Source organism: Oncorhynchus masou, chromosome 28 (genome assembly GCF_036934945.1).
Source record: "Oncorhynchus masou masou isolate Uvic2021 chromosome 28, UVic_Omas_1.1, whole genome shotgun sequence".
Taxonomy (NCBI): Eukaryota; Metazoa; Chordata; class Actinopteri; order Salmoniformes; family Salmonidae; genus Oncorhynchus; species Oncorhynchus masou.
In genome coordinates, this window is record NC_088239.1 from 71,060,630 (window position 1) to 71,075,756 (window position 15,127).

The 15,127-nt window shown below is 39.8% G+C and overlaps 1 protein-coding gene across 2 annotated transcripts; it reads right to left on the minus strand.

Annotated features, from left to right (window-relative positions):
* Positions 1 to 1,290: 1,290 nt before the first annotated feature.
* LOC135518181 (transcription factor BTF3) lies at positions 1,291 to 9,925 on the minus strand. Of its 2 annotated transcripts, none has more exons than XM_064943136.1 (6): positions 9,837 to 9,925; positions 4,564 to 4,632; positions 4,321 to 4,434; positions 3,863 to 4,064; positions 3,369 to 3,425; positions 1,291 to 1,632 (listed from the first exon to the last, which is right to left on the minus strand). In XM_064943136.1, exons 2-6 carry the CDS (start codon positions 4,630 to 4,632, stop codon positions 1,586 to 1,588), a joined length of 489 nt encoding a protein of 162 aa, XP_064799208.1. In that variant the 5' UTR covers positions 9,837 to 9,925; the 3' UTR covers positions 1,291 to 1,585. The 2 variants fall into 2 exon arrangements, with proteins under 2 accessions (XP_064799208.1, XP_064799207.1); XM_064943135.1 differs by having other exon boundaries at positions 9,772 to 9,902.
* Positions 9,926 to 15,127: the final 5,202 nt, after the last annotated feature.

Here is a 15,127-nt window from a genome sequence, read left to right on the forward strand (position 1 = left end):
ATGACCAAAAGAATGTGGACACCTGCTAGCTGAAAATCTCATTCCTAAATCATGGGCATTAATATGGAGTTGGTCCCCCCTTTGCTGCTATAACAGCCTCCACTCTTCTGGGAAGGCTTTCCACTAGATGTTGGGACATTGCTGCAAAGACTTGCTTCCATTCAGCCACGAGCATCAGTGAGGTCAGGCACTGATGTTGGGTGAGTAGGCCTGGCTCACAGTCGGCATTCCAATTCATCCCAAAAGGTGTTTGATGGGGTTGAGGTCAGGGCTCTGTCTCTGTATGTTATAGCGATAACATCTCTTCAATGGAACTAAGGAGCCCAAAACATGAAAAACTGCACCAGACCATTATTCCTCCTCAAACTACACAGGTGGCACTAAGCATTCAGGCAGGTAGCGTTCTCCTGGCATCCCCCAAATCCAGATTTGTCCGTCAGACTGCCAGTTGGTGAAGCTCGATTCATCATTCCAGAGAACGTGTTTCCACTGCTCGAGTCCAATGATGGCGAGCTTTACACCAACCCAGCTGACGCTTGGCATTGCACATGGTGATCTTAGGCTTGTGTGGCAGCTCGGCCATGGAAACCCATTTCATGAAACTCCCAACAAACAGTTATTGTACTAATTTTGCTTCTATAAGAAATTTGGAATGCTGTAGTGAGTGTTGCAACAGAGAACAGACGATTTTTAGGTGCTTCAGCACACAGCGGTCCCGTTCTGTGAGCTTGTGTGGTCTATCACTTCATGGCTGAGCAGTTGTTGCTCCTAGATGTTTCCACTTCACAGTAACACCACTTATAGTTGACTGGGGCAGCTCTCGCAGGGCAGGAATTTGACAAACTGACTTGTTGGAAAGGTGGCATCTTATGCCAGTGCCACGTTTAAAGTCACTGAGCTCTACAATACGGGCTATTCTACTGTCAATGTTTGTCTATGGATATTGCATAGCTGTGTGCTCAAGTTTATACACCTGTTAGTAACGGGTGGCTAAAATACCCAAATCCACTCATTTGAAGGTGTCCACATCATTTTGTGTCATACTTACCAGCATTAGTCAAGATAGCAGTCACGGTCAACGCTACCCCATGTCAGCTCGAGCATAAATTACCTTTCAAACTTCAGTGTCGTCTGTCCAGTGTGCTGCTCTATAGCATGCTTTACATCAAATCGTGGCTTTAGGGTGCAACTAAAAAAGTAAACAGGCAGATGTATATTTTAAATGAACATACAACTGATAAGAAGAATCACCTTTGTCCCCTTACTTCAAGTAATCAGAAAACACCACAATTCTCTTAGTTGACAATAGCAAAATGTTTATTCCAGATATTATGGTTTCAGCCAGACTGCAAAGAAATAAGGTTCAGTAACATGGAGGAAACTGCTGAAGAGACCTCGAACCCCAGAGAGACAACATACAGTAACGTACATACAATCTCTCACTGACTCTCAAGCTGGACACGGCCAGCAGTGCACAAAATAGCATTTGGAGAATCGGGTGGCAAGAAAGAAAAATAACGCCTTGTGCCCACCCCACGGCCTAGTCAAGTCCTGTTGAGACTCTCCTGAAGGTCTGTTGTTTCCTTTAGTTTGCCTCATCCTTGGAAGCCTCGTCGAAATTCTCCACCAGATCTGAAACAACAAGCCAACTAGTCAGTCAGGGAAAGAAACAAGCAGTACTCTCTCCAAACATACATGCCTCCATCAGTCTTTCCACTAGGCTCAGTCCACTTAAGAAAAAAATGTGTGTTTTACCTAAAAACATGACCCCGGGTATAATTTCTACCCCCCCCACCCCCCCAAAAAAAATCAACTGATAAATCTGCCGGGTCCTTATTTGGCTCAGTGGGGTCGAGGGTTATAATCGAAACAATTCTAAAAGGTCTGAATATAATTTAAAGTGGGGGTAGGAAACTAAACTCCGTTAATGACATGGTGGCATAGACCATTAACCCCGTGTCATCGAGCTTCAACCGCTCCTCACTCTGAATTAGAGTAATTGTTTGTTACATTTGTGAAAACGTTGGGTTACGAGAAAAGGAGAGCCTTGGGAAAAGCTGTGGGTAACTAATGGCAACCTCATGTGTATGGACCATTTTTCTCCACAAAGAAAAGCAAACGGTGCTTTCAGAACTCAAACAACAAACATTTCAAACACTAAACCCACCACCCCGACTCCAACCACCATCAAGTGTTCAGTCATTGTTAGATCTCTTTAGCATGACCCCCTTCACTTCCTAAAAGTAAGCAAACCTGCCACGGTTCTATTATATGCGGGAAAATACAAGTCACACAGACATAGGAGAAAGTATAAATTACCACAATGTGAAATAACACTACACATAGTTGTTGTGGAGAACCAACTCTTATAAGTGTCTAGGACAAAAAGCCATTGTTGAAGATACCTACACAATCTCTATGGTCACGTTCAAATAAGGAAGGAGGAAAATTAATCAATAACTGGAGATGTGTCAAACCATGCCAAGAGGGTGGGAGTGGGATGGCATCAAATCAACTGCAAGAGGCTGGTGTGATATTCTCACACACAATGACACCGCTATTACTGCACTTCCACCTAAGACTAAAGGCTTCCCAGACAAAACAGCTTGGAAAAAATTGTACGTATATTATGACAACATTGTGACATTTTCATTCATTTTGGAATTAAGTTAGGGTTTTTCAGCTGTTTGGGCACACTACATTTTTTTTCTGGAGGTAAACCGAAATTGGTAGCTGAAGTCTATGCCCCTTTGTCAGTGATTGGTCAACAGTAGGGATTCTTCAATTTAATAAGTCTCGTCATTCAGCGAGAGACTCGTTTTCATGTAAATTTGTTTGAGAAATACTGCACCAAACATCTTAGTTAGATGTAAAAATTCAAGACTAAGATCTCCTTGTCAAAAATTTCAAAATGAATGACCGATTTATTGAGTTATCTTAGATTGATTCAATACTATTTTGAGGCCTTTTAAAATGGACAAGCAGTACCATTGTCGCTTTTTTCTAATTTTTCAAGCTGGGGTCTTTTCAGGGAGTACGCGAGCACCCTCGTTTGGGCCGCCAGCCGACCTGAAGCATGCTGATGCCTTTACCCCAAACCAGTGTGTCGTCAAAGTGTTTCATGTTAATGAAAGCTCCAGTATAATTGCATTTCCATCAGGAGTGTGACAAGACTTGTGGTGAGCAGAATCAACAACCTCTGCATCATCAAGACAGTTGCTTTGTGAGAAGGTGTTCCAAGCTCAGTTGGCCATTGTTATGTAAATTACAAATGAAAAGTACCAGTCAGCATTTTGGGTAACACCAAGGATGTAAACTCAATGATCACTCATGACCTTTTAACTGTGAGATGGCTGTTCATGACCCACCTGGAACATCATCATCTTCCTCCTCTATGGGGGCGATTGGTGCTTTTCCATCTCCAGCTGTGAGGAAGAAATAAGAGATGTTACGAACCTGTTGCAGAGCTATGTACAAATGCCTCTGGTCTTCAGTTCAAGTTGTATACAATACATGATCATAACCTTTATAAAAAAAGTCTGTTTAAACAAATGGTATTTCTATTACAATGTCAGTGCCTGCCCTGTGCTCAAAATCAATCCAAGACCCTTCAGCCCTACCTCAAACCCCCCCCCCATCCAAAAACTTTGAGATTGGTAATTTTAAAAAAACAACTGATTAACGTGTACAGTAGCAATCTGTCTGTTTCCTAAGCAAAAAGTGTAACAAAAAATGTACTCCAAACAGCAAAACCTTTTGCAATGAAAACCAACACTGTTTGGGCAGATCCTCCGGCAGTACTCCTGAACCATTAGAACCAGTCCCCCCTGCCCATCTCACTCCCTCCCACAGCCCCACGTACCCTGTTTGGGCAGAGCCTCAGCCAGTCTCCGGAGGCTAGTCAGACTGTCTGCTCCCAGCTGGTTGAGGATGCTGGGGAGCATCTCTGTCAGCTGCTTGGTCTCGGCGTGGCCAGTGATGGTGAAGGTGTTGGCTGCCAGGGAGGCCTGCACTTTGGGGTTGTTGAAGTGGATCACTGTCCCCTGGTTTGTGAACATGTTCACCTGCGAGGAACAGAGGAGAAACGAGAACGGTAATGTGATTTTACTCGCAGTTATAGACATATAATCTGAAAGACTACACCCCTCCCTTTCTGAAGACTCAAATAAAGTGGGCCATGAAATGAACCTTCCTTTGCTCTCAAAGAAATCAGTGGCTTCCAATTTAATTTTCATACCAATTAAAGTACTCCAACATCCATTTAAATAGGGATGGTTACAGAGGGAGAGAGGACCAGTCTAACCATGGACCAGATCTTACCTCTTCGATGCCAGAGATGTTGTTGACTCCTAGTTTCTTTAAGGAGAACTGAAGTTTCTTGTCATCTGCAGTTGCGGTTCTGTGCACAACCTTCTTCTTTCTGCGAGCAGTGCCCTGTAAAAGAGAACAGATATATCAGGTACTTGAATCTTTTAACACGTGTGAGACATGAGCTTCATATTGACATATTTTTCTAAACATTCACTCTGAATAAATAATAGATTGGTGTGAACGGCTTCTTACCTTGCCGCCGATGCGGACTTGTGCCTGAAGTTTGGCAAGTTTTTCTTGGTTCATTATTATTTCTTTCATCTGAAATAGACACCGTATGTGTTGAGTTATTATATCACTGTCCTTTTGTTTCTGGTTATGTAACATTACATTTTGAAAAACATTTGCAAACCCTGCCTCAGTTAACTCGCTAGGCCTTTATTTATTTATTTTTATTCATAAATATATTTATTTATTGGGGGTGCACAATATAAATCGGCCAACACTAGCTAAAAATGCCAAAATCGGTATCAGCCCATGTCTAGTTTAACGCCGATGTGCAAAACCGATGACATAGCTGACATGCATACGTCTATAACATAGTTACATGATGTAACGACGCCACTAAAAATGTTGCGCTATACGTGCAACACAGCATTCCTAAACTAGCCCACAATGTCTGCTGTGTAGATCGAGCAGTCATTTGAAAGAGTAACACATTTTCAGCGAGGCAACTCAAAGGCGAAATCCATTAAAGTCAAGATAATAGAATTCATTGCCCTTGACAATCAACCGTCGTGGGTGATGTTGGCTTTCGCAGACTGGTTGAGCACCGGTACATACTACCAAATGCGCTATTGTTCAGATGTTGCCCTACCGGTGTTGTCACTGCTATTAGCTTCATGACATACAGTGCCTTGCGAAAGTATTCGGCCCCCTTGAACTTTGCAACCTTTTGCCACATTTCAGGCTTCAAACATAAAGATATAAAACTGTATTTTTTTGTGAAGAATCAACAACAAGTGGGACACAATCATGAAGTGGAACGACATTTATTGGATATTTCAAACTTTTTTAACAAATCAAAAACTGAAAAATTGGGCGTGCAAAATTATTCAGCCCTCTTAAGTTAATACTTTGTAGCGCCACCTTTTGCTGCGATTACAGCTGTAAGTCGCTTGGGGTATGTCTCTATCAGTTTTGCACATCGAGAGTGACATTTTTTCCCATTCCTCCTTGCAAAACAGCTCGAGCTCAGTGAGGTTGGATGGAGAGCATTTGTGAACAGCAGTTTTCAGTTCTTTCCACAGATTCTCGATTGGATTCAGGTCTGGACTTTGACTTGGCCATTCTAACACCTGGATATGTTTATTTTTGAACCATTCCATTGTAGATTTTGCTTTATGTTTTGGATCATTGTCTTGTTGGAAGACAAATCTCCGTCCCAGTCTCAGGTCTTTTGCAGACTCCATCAGGTTTTCCAGAATGGTCCAGTATTTGGCTCCATCCATCTTCCCATCAATTTGAACCATCTTCCCTGTCCCTGCTGAAGAAAAGCAGGCCCAAACCATGATGCTGCCACCACCATGTTTGACAGTGGGGATGGTGTGTTGTGGTTGATGAGCTGTGTTGCTTTTACGCCAAACATAACGTTTTGCATTGTTGCCAAAAAGTTCAATTTTGATTTAATCTGACCAGAGCACCTTCTTCCACATGTTTGGTGTGTCTCCCAGGTGGCTTGTGGCAAACTTTAAACAACACTTTTTATGGATATCTTAAAGAAATGGCTTTCTTCTTGCCACTCTTCCATAAAGGCCAGATTTGTGCAATATACGACTGATTGTTGTCCTATGGGCAGAGTCTCCCACCTCAGCTGTAGATCTCTGCAGTTCATCCAGAGTGATCATGGACCTCTTGACTGCATCTCTGAACAGTCTTCTCCTTGTATGAGCTGAAAGTTTAGAGGGACGGCCAGGTCTTGGTAGATTTGCAGTGGTCTGATACTCCTTCCATTTCAATATTATCACTTGCACAGTGCTCCTTTAAAGCTTGGGAAATCTTTTTGTATCCAAATCCGGCTTTAAACTTCTTCACAACAGTATCTCGGACCTGCCTGGTGTGTAACTTGTTCTTCATGATGCTCTCTGCGCTTTAATGGACCTCTGAGACTATCACAGTGCAGGTGCATTTATACGGAGACTTGATTACACACAGGTGGATTGTATTTATCATCATTAGTCATTTAGGTCAACATTAGATCATTCAGAGATCCTCACTGAACTTCTGGAGAGAGTTTGCTGCACTGAAAGTAAAGGGGCTGAATAATTTTGCACGCCCAATTTTTCAGTTTTTGATTTGTTAAAAAAGTTTGAAATATCCAATAAATGTCATTCCACTTCATGATTGTGTCCCACTTGTTGATTCTTCACAAAAAAATACAGTTTTATATCTTTATGTTTGAAGCCTGAAATGTGGCAAAAGGTTGCAAAGTTCAAGGGGGCCGAATACTTTCGCAAGGCACTGTACATACTATGGAACACCATTTTGGTCTTTGCGTGTCAAAAAAGATACAGTGGCACTGTGAAAGCTGTACAAAAAGTCTGCAAACAAGCAAACACCAGCCATGAACGATGTGTTTACAATAGCGCATTGGTAATGAAGCATATTTTTTTCGACCACAACTTCTGGGGTAGCTAGCTTTAGCTTGCTACCTACCTAGCACCAATACAACCAGCCTAAAAACAATAACCAGTAGAAACTGCAGTCATTTTTATTTTTCTTGTCAATGTTTTAGTATTCTTTGTGATAAGTATTAGCTAGGTTGCCACTTGTTGTTCGCCTATTGAAATTGAACTTCAGTTCATGAAAATAAATAGCTAGCCAGCTACTTAACCTGTTGTCCAAAACTTACTTTATAAGCAGCCAGCTAGCTTCATCTGGATAATGAGGCTCAACCGGACCGGGTTATGTGTTGTGAAGCTTGCCACACTAAGGATTAGGCACAATAGTAGATTTTGCAGTGTGCCTTCAAAATAAAAGTATGTCTCAAAATAAAAGTATGTCATTGACAGTGATGCAAATTAATACAAATAGTAGAATTATGCCATGCTTTTATTTTGAAGGTTAACCGCAAAGTCCACTAATGTGGCTAATCCTTATTGTGGTTAGCTTCACATAGATGGGTCCGACTTTTAAAGAACTGTTTTATAAATTTGGGTTACTTTAGATGACGCCACCTAGCTATAGAGTAAGCTAGCTAACTATAGCTACTGAAACCGATTATGTCGTTTTGCTATGTTTTTGGGGAAGGACATTGTTTGCATCCATGAGCTAGCTAGCTTTTTTTAAATGACCAACACTGTAGGTGCGTGAGACAACTTTACCAGCAACATACGTATCGATGAATCGTTGTGACATATGAAATACGAGTGAGTGTAATCAATGTGTAATAACTATGTAAAAAAAATTATGAAAGTGTAAAATGATTGTGAGGCGTGCAGTCATATTCAGTTCGTGATCGTTCAACACGCTTATTTGACGTGTTAAATAGTATATTTTTTGACACACAAAGACAAACTGCATTCCATAGCAAAGACCCAAAAGGCATTCCATTGAAATGCTGGTTGAGAATGAAACGACTGAATAAATTAACAAAACAGCACAAGTAAGTGAAATAAATAGGTTTTGATTATGTTTTACTGGTAATGGGGACATACGTAAATGCCTGCAAAATAACTTTTTGGTCAGTGTGGTGTGTGCGTCTGTAACCTTTATTTAACTAGGCAGTTAAGAACAAATTCTTAGTTACAGTGATGGCCGATCCCAGCCAAACCCGGACGACGCTGTGCCAATTGTGCGCCGCCCTATGGGACTCCCAATCACGGCTGGATGTGATACAGCCTGGATTCGAACCAGCGAGGCAGGGTAGCCTAGTGGTTAGAGCGTTGGACCAGTAACCGAAAGGTTGCAAGCTCAAATCCCCGAGCTGACCAGGTACAAATCTGTCGTTCTGCCCCTGAACAGGCAGTTAACCCACTGTTCCTAGGCCGTCATTGAAAATAAGAATTTTTTAACTAACTTGCCTAGTAAAATAAAGGTATAAAAAAATATCGCCTCTTGCACTGAGTTGTAGTCACACCTCTTGCACTGCGATGCAGTGCCTTAGACCTCTGCGTCCATGTGACTATTTAACTTTACTAGAATGCTTAAAAGGCCACTAAAATTTTAGATATCGGTTATCGGTATCCTTTTTTTTTGCAAAGAAAATATCAGCCAAAATGTTTATATCGGTGCATCACTAATATTAGCTAGCTACAAACATCACACATAAGTACATGTAGCCTGGCTATCTTAATTGTGTCATAAAATACAAGTTGAAGGCACAGGCCTAGGCAGGTGAGTACTAGTATTCTGTTCATATTCTGTAAATGTGCAATTCTGCAAATACCCCAAAACCAGCAAATCAAGATTATGGCTGGAAGACAAAGCTGCGGTATGTCTTCTAAACTGCCTATTGAGCAGTACAGTATCATCTTTTTTAATTTTACCTTTATTTAACTAGGCAAGTCAGTTAAGAACAAATTCTTATTTTCAACGACGGCTACTAGTCCAACGCTCTAACCACTAGGCTACCCTGCCGCCTCTAGCAGCTGCCATTAACTAGTGAACGTTAGCTAGATAATTACAGTAGAAGTAGAATATGGAAAAAGTTAGACGCTTCCTACAGACACAGACCTGCAAACAAAACAAACGATTCGAGGTTTCCCAGTAAGTTAATGACAGCCGGCTTACAAATTAATTAACTGTACCTAATATTACCTAGTTGTTTGTCTGCTGGACTGAGACTATCAACCAATTTACTAGTAACGTTAGTTAGCAAGTTAGGGCGGCAGGTAGCCTAGTAGTTAGTGTCGGACTAGTAACCGAAAGGTTGCAAGATTGAATCCCCGAGCTGACAGGGTAAAAAAATATGTCGTTCTGAACAAGGAAGTTAACTGTTCCTAGGCCGTCATTGAAAATAAGAATTTGTTCTTAACCTACTTCCCTAGATAAATAAAAGTAAATACAAAAAAATACAAATGTCTGTCCGGATATGGGTGCTAGCCAGCTGGTCGTTATAACGGTTAACTAATGCTAACGTTCGCAAACTAGCTACCTACACTAGTTAAGAGCGGAATATGGCGAGAAAATTGAAAACCTTGACCATCGACACGCCTGCTAAATATCTACAAGCATTTGAGAGATTGGCGATTACCACTGATAAATATAAGCCAGATAGTAAACGATTTAGTTAACGGCCTTGTGCCGCTGCTGGCTAGATACCAGGCTAACAGGTTAGCCAACGTTAGAAAGGGGCCTGTGAGTTGGACTCAACCTCTCAAGTCTACACTCATTTACGAAGTCCCCGTGAGTTCAAACTCCAAGATTTTCACCGGTCTGATAACCAAAGATATTGTTTACCTTGTGTCGTTGAAGAATGGCAGAAACAGTGCAGGAAAGAAGGTATTTTAGAGCTCCTAACTGACCTGCACACTAGCAGCGCGCACACGCGGGGAGCAAGATGGAAGCGAAAGAGGCTGGAGGAAGTGACGTGCGGGCAGAGGTGCAACCGCGAGAAGGGCCGATGGGCCAGTAGAAATGGCCCTATCTCTGACTAAAAGACCAAGGGAGTGCCCTGTCCTGCCCTCACCAATATAAAACTTATTTCAGTGAAATGACATTATTAATTTTACTAGATTGAATAGCAAGCCTTATATATATATATATATATATATATATGAATAGATTGTAATATATATGAATAGATTGTAATTACTCATCAGTGAAAGAGTAGAATAGAACTGTAGCTAACTATTCTCCGGTGTAGGCCATCATTGTAAATACGAATTTGTTCTTAACTGACTTGCCTAGTTAAATAAAGGTTCAATTCTGTTGAGTAGGCCTAGCCCTACCTTTCACTTGTTCATCTTAGTTATGTTTTAGAAGGAATGTCTATGGTGTGATCAGCTACACAAAAGACCCTGCATTTTCAGTCATATTGTAAGATTGGCCTTCTCATTCTGTGGCTGAGAACAAAGTGGAAAGTGCCACCATAGCCCAGACCAAGCCTAGCCTACACGTGGAATGAAATTATATGTTTTATTCAGCCTAAAGCTTGGATCCCATATCTAAAGCCTGTCACAATGCAATTGCAGTAGGGCTATATGTACTCACACTGGTATACAACTGGTGTACCTGTTAATGGAATTTTCAAAGATTTTCAAGAAATGTCCAGTACAATACAAAACTCCCATGGTAATGTGAACACAAAATGTAGCTCTCAACCTTTGCCTATAGCGTTTCATAGTCACCACTACATTACCAGATCGAAGTTAGCAATGTTCATTTTGTCCCAACAGACACAATCTCAAGTATTTTCACAAGTATTTTTTAAGTTGCCTATTTTTGAATTCTGATTATTTGCAGGGATACACAACATCCGGAAATATATGTACAGTGCCTTTAGAAAGTATTCATACCCCTTGATTTATTCAACATTTTGTTGTGCTACAGCCTGAATTCAAAATTGATTAAATATATTTTCTTCTTGCCCATCTACACACAATACCCCATAATGCCACGTGAAAACATGGTTTTAGAAATTTTAACAAATGTATTGAAAATGCAATACAGAAAGCATTCACACCTCTGTTAGAATCCCATTTGGCAGCCATTACAGCTGTGAGTCTTTCTCGTCTCTAAGAGCCTGGATTGTATATTGTATATATTTGCACATTATTCTTTTAAAAATTCTTCAAGCTCTGTCAAGTTGGTTGTTGGCCATTACTAGAAAGCCATTCAAGTCTTACCATAGACTTTCAAGCCAATTTAAGTCAAAACTGTAACTAGGCAACTCAGGAATATTTAATGTAATCTTGGTGAGCATATTATATATATTTGGCCTTGTGTTTTAGGTTATTGTCCTGCTGATTTCTCTACCAGTGTCTGTTGGAAAGCAGACTGAACAAGGTTTTCCTTTAGGATTTTGCCTTTGTTTAGCTCTATTCTATTTCTTTATATCCTAAAAAACTCCCTAGTCCTTGCCGATGACAAGCATACCTATAACATGATGCAGCCACCACCATGCTTGAAAATATGAAGAGTGGTACTCTGTAATGTATTGTGTTGGATTTGCCCCAAACATAACACTTTGTATTCAGGACATAAAGTTTGTTTCTTTGCCACATTTTTTTGCAGTCTTACTTTAGTACATTATTGCAAACAGGATGCATGTTTTTGAATATGTTTTACTGTGTACAGGCTTTTTTCTCTTCACTCTGTCATTTGTGTTAGTATTGTGGAGTAACTACAATGTTGTTGATCATCCATTTTCTCCTATCAAAGCCATTAAACTCTGTAACTGTTTTGAAGTCACCACTGACATCATGGTGAAATCCCTAAGCGGTTTCCTTCCTCTCCGGGAACTGAGTTAGGATGGACGCCTGTATATTTGTAGTGACTGGGTGTATTGATACACCATCCAAAGTGTAAATAATGACTTCACCATGCTCAAAGGGATTTTTACCCATCTACCAATAGGTGCCCTTCTTTCCAGGGCATTGGAAAACCTCCCTGGTCTTTCTGGTTGAATTCACTGCTCGGCTGAGGGACCTTACAGATAATTGCATGTGTGGGGTACAGAGATGAGGTAGTCATTCAAAAATCATGTTAAACACTATTATTGCACACAGTTATATGAGTCTATATAACTTATTATGTGACTTGTTAAGCACATTGTAACTCCTGAACTTACCTAGGCTTGCCATAACATAGGGGTTGGATACTTACGTACGCAAGACTTTTTCAGTTTTAGATTTTTTATTCATTTGTAGACATTTCTTAAAACATAATTCCACTTTGACATTATGGGGTATTATGTGTAGGCCAGTGACACAAAATCTCACAAAATGTGGAAAAAGACAAGTGGTGTGAATACCTTCTGAAGGCACTATAGATATCTTTATTATAAATAATACTATACCACCCATGACAGTGTGATGCTGAAGTGTTAAAAATGTCTCAACTTCAACGTGCCCCATTCTCCCCTACACACACTGTCTGTCTCTCTCTCTCTGTCTCTCTCTCTGTCTCTCTCTCTGTCTCTCTCTCTGTCTCTCTCTCTGTCTCTCTCTCTGTCTCTCTCTCTCTCTCTCTCTCTCTCTCTATCACGGATATGTACACACACGCACAGGTATTGTCTTGCCTTTTATGCATGTGATACATATTAATCACATGCTACCAAGTCCCCGGAGAGAGACTGACTCTTTTGGTGACATTTATAGGATTTGTCAGCGCGAGAAGCAGGGATTGCGTTCAGCAGTAAGTGCTTTCTTGGTACCCCGTGGCACTGAATCACCATCCGATTGTAGAGAGGAATTTATAAACACTTTAGAAGTGGTTTACCACAAATGCGAACCCTGCTTTAAAGACGGACTCCAGCGTCAGTTCACGAATTAATTTAACTATAGCCCATAACCATGCCTATACTACTAACTAACTCAAAGAAATAATTTCGAATGAGGATTTATAGAAAACCTGATGCAAACAGGCTAAATGTTTTTCCCACAGCCAATGTAGGTGACAATCGTGACATATCATCCCATAAATATATACATCAAAACCCATTTTATTAATCTTCAGAAAGCGTCAGTGTCGAGCACAAAAATAATTCATTAAAATAGATGATTATAGTTATTATCAACTTTCACCTATCATTCACTTTTAATATCGCTAACCAGGCCCCAGTCTATCAAATAAATCTATTGAATCAATTTGTGATTATTATTCGGTTTACGTGACTGGTCATTTAATCTCAAAGTGACTGGTCATTTGGTCTCCGGGTCTTTCCGTAGCCCTCTCCAAGACTAGGTTATTTTATGTCTAAAATAGTATTTCAAAAAAGGCATAGGCCTATTAAACGAATTAAGTTCAACAAGGCTTTTTTTTCCAAAAATAGCAATTAATTTGCCATGCACGGCCAGCATCACCCGAGATTCTTTAATAGCCAAGTATTTTCTTACAGAAATAAAACATGTAATATTCAATTCACTTGGGTTTACCTTACTCTTTTACTACCTTAACATTATAACATTATATACATTATATATACATTATATATATCTAATGTAGTGCATGTGGAAATAAGTAGGCCTACTTGTGGTCACTTTTATTTATTTTTCCCTGAATGATTGTACAGACAGACTTCATAATGTCCGTCATAGTCAAAGGGCCAATAGCTATTAACAGCGCATACATTTGCCATTTACTGCACTAGCACAATAAACTAATAAACAAACACTGATAACCAGTGTCACATGCGTGACTTTTGCTCCAAATAATTCAAACAGGTTTTTTCGCACGACTTTTTTACGCACGAAATAACTATTCTATACCAATGGTGTGTTAATTCTGAAGAGTTAAATCAAAAGACCATTAGTTCGATAGTCATTAAAAATATTTTTAAGACCTGTCTGAGAGAGATGTATATTTGAGAGAGTTCTAGATCAAATGGTCCGTTGGCGAGGTGTAGGCTTGAGGAAATTGTCAGCCAATTGGTAATTTGTGAGAGTGAAAGGGCTTGCATGGAACTGATAAACTGTTACTGTAATATAAATAGTATGCAGATTTCATTCAAAAGAACGAAAGGAAAAAAAAGTGCTGTCATTGTCAAACATTTGACAGCTGAAGTTGTCAAAGTAGACATCGTGTTGAGACTGTGGACAATTTCTCCGCTAGATGGTGCTGCATGGTCCAACATAAACGCTACAGTAGAGTTGTTGACAGGCCAGAGAAAAATAAACATAAGTCATCATACAACAAATCAACCATGGGTTAGCTATTATATGGTCATCATCAAGCACCAGACATTTTCTTATTGACATAAAGATCACCTAAACCCATTCATCCTCATCTCTATAATACAGCACATTGATTTAATCGTTCTATATAGGCTCTATTGTTGTAGTCTAGGCTACTTTTGTAGTGTATAGGTTTTCTGAACTTACTAACATAACTAATTGGGGGACATAGGAGACATTGGGATAACAACAGTAATAAATAATCTATTTGGACTCAAATGTAGTTTTACCTATAGGCCTACTTTATTGTTGCAAACAGTCACGTTCTTTATCAACGAATGGTGATGTTTGATAGGTTTTCAGCGCTTTGAAAACGTATTTTATGTAATGAAAAGTTTTATTTCCTACCGATTTGTTGTTTCATGCACCCAACATTGGTATATGAGAGATATGATCAAGTGTCACTCACTCCAAGCTGAGGTCAAGAGATGTCTTATATCTAGTTTTGTGGAAAATATGCATGATTTAGCCTATACATGACTGACATCCATAATGTTTGATTTTAGTGCACTAACAAAGCGAGTCTCAGTTTAAATTGTAAGTGTCAGATTTTGAACCGAAATGTGACACTTAAAAATGTTGATTCTTCACAGTCGACCAACTTCATGACAGTAACTGTCTCCTAGGTGTTAAAAGGGGTTCTGTAGTATGAAATATAGAACCATAGCCTTTAATTAAAATTTGATTGGTGAGAAGGAAAATATTAGCAGTCATACGGTGTAGCTTCTCGTGCGTACTTCTCTTGCAAAGGCAATGAAATGGAAAATCACAACCGGGAAGTTGTTTTGAAACATAATTTCAGATAATGACAAGTTCCGTTTTACAATATAGTTATAAGCCTAAATGTCATACTCTTTATATATTTCAAATGAATTACTTAATTGAAAAGCATTCTATAGGCCTATGTTGGTGTAGTTTTA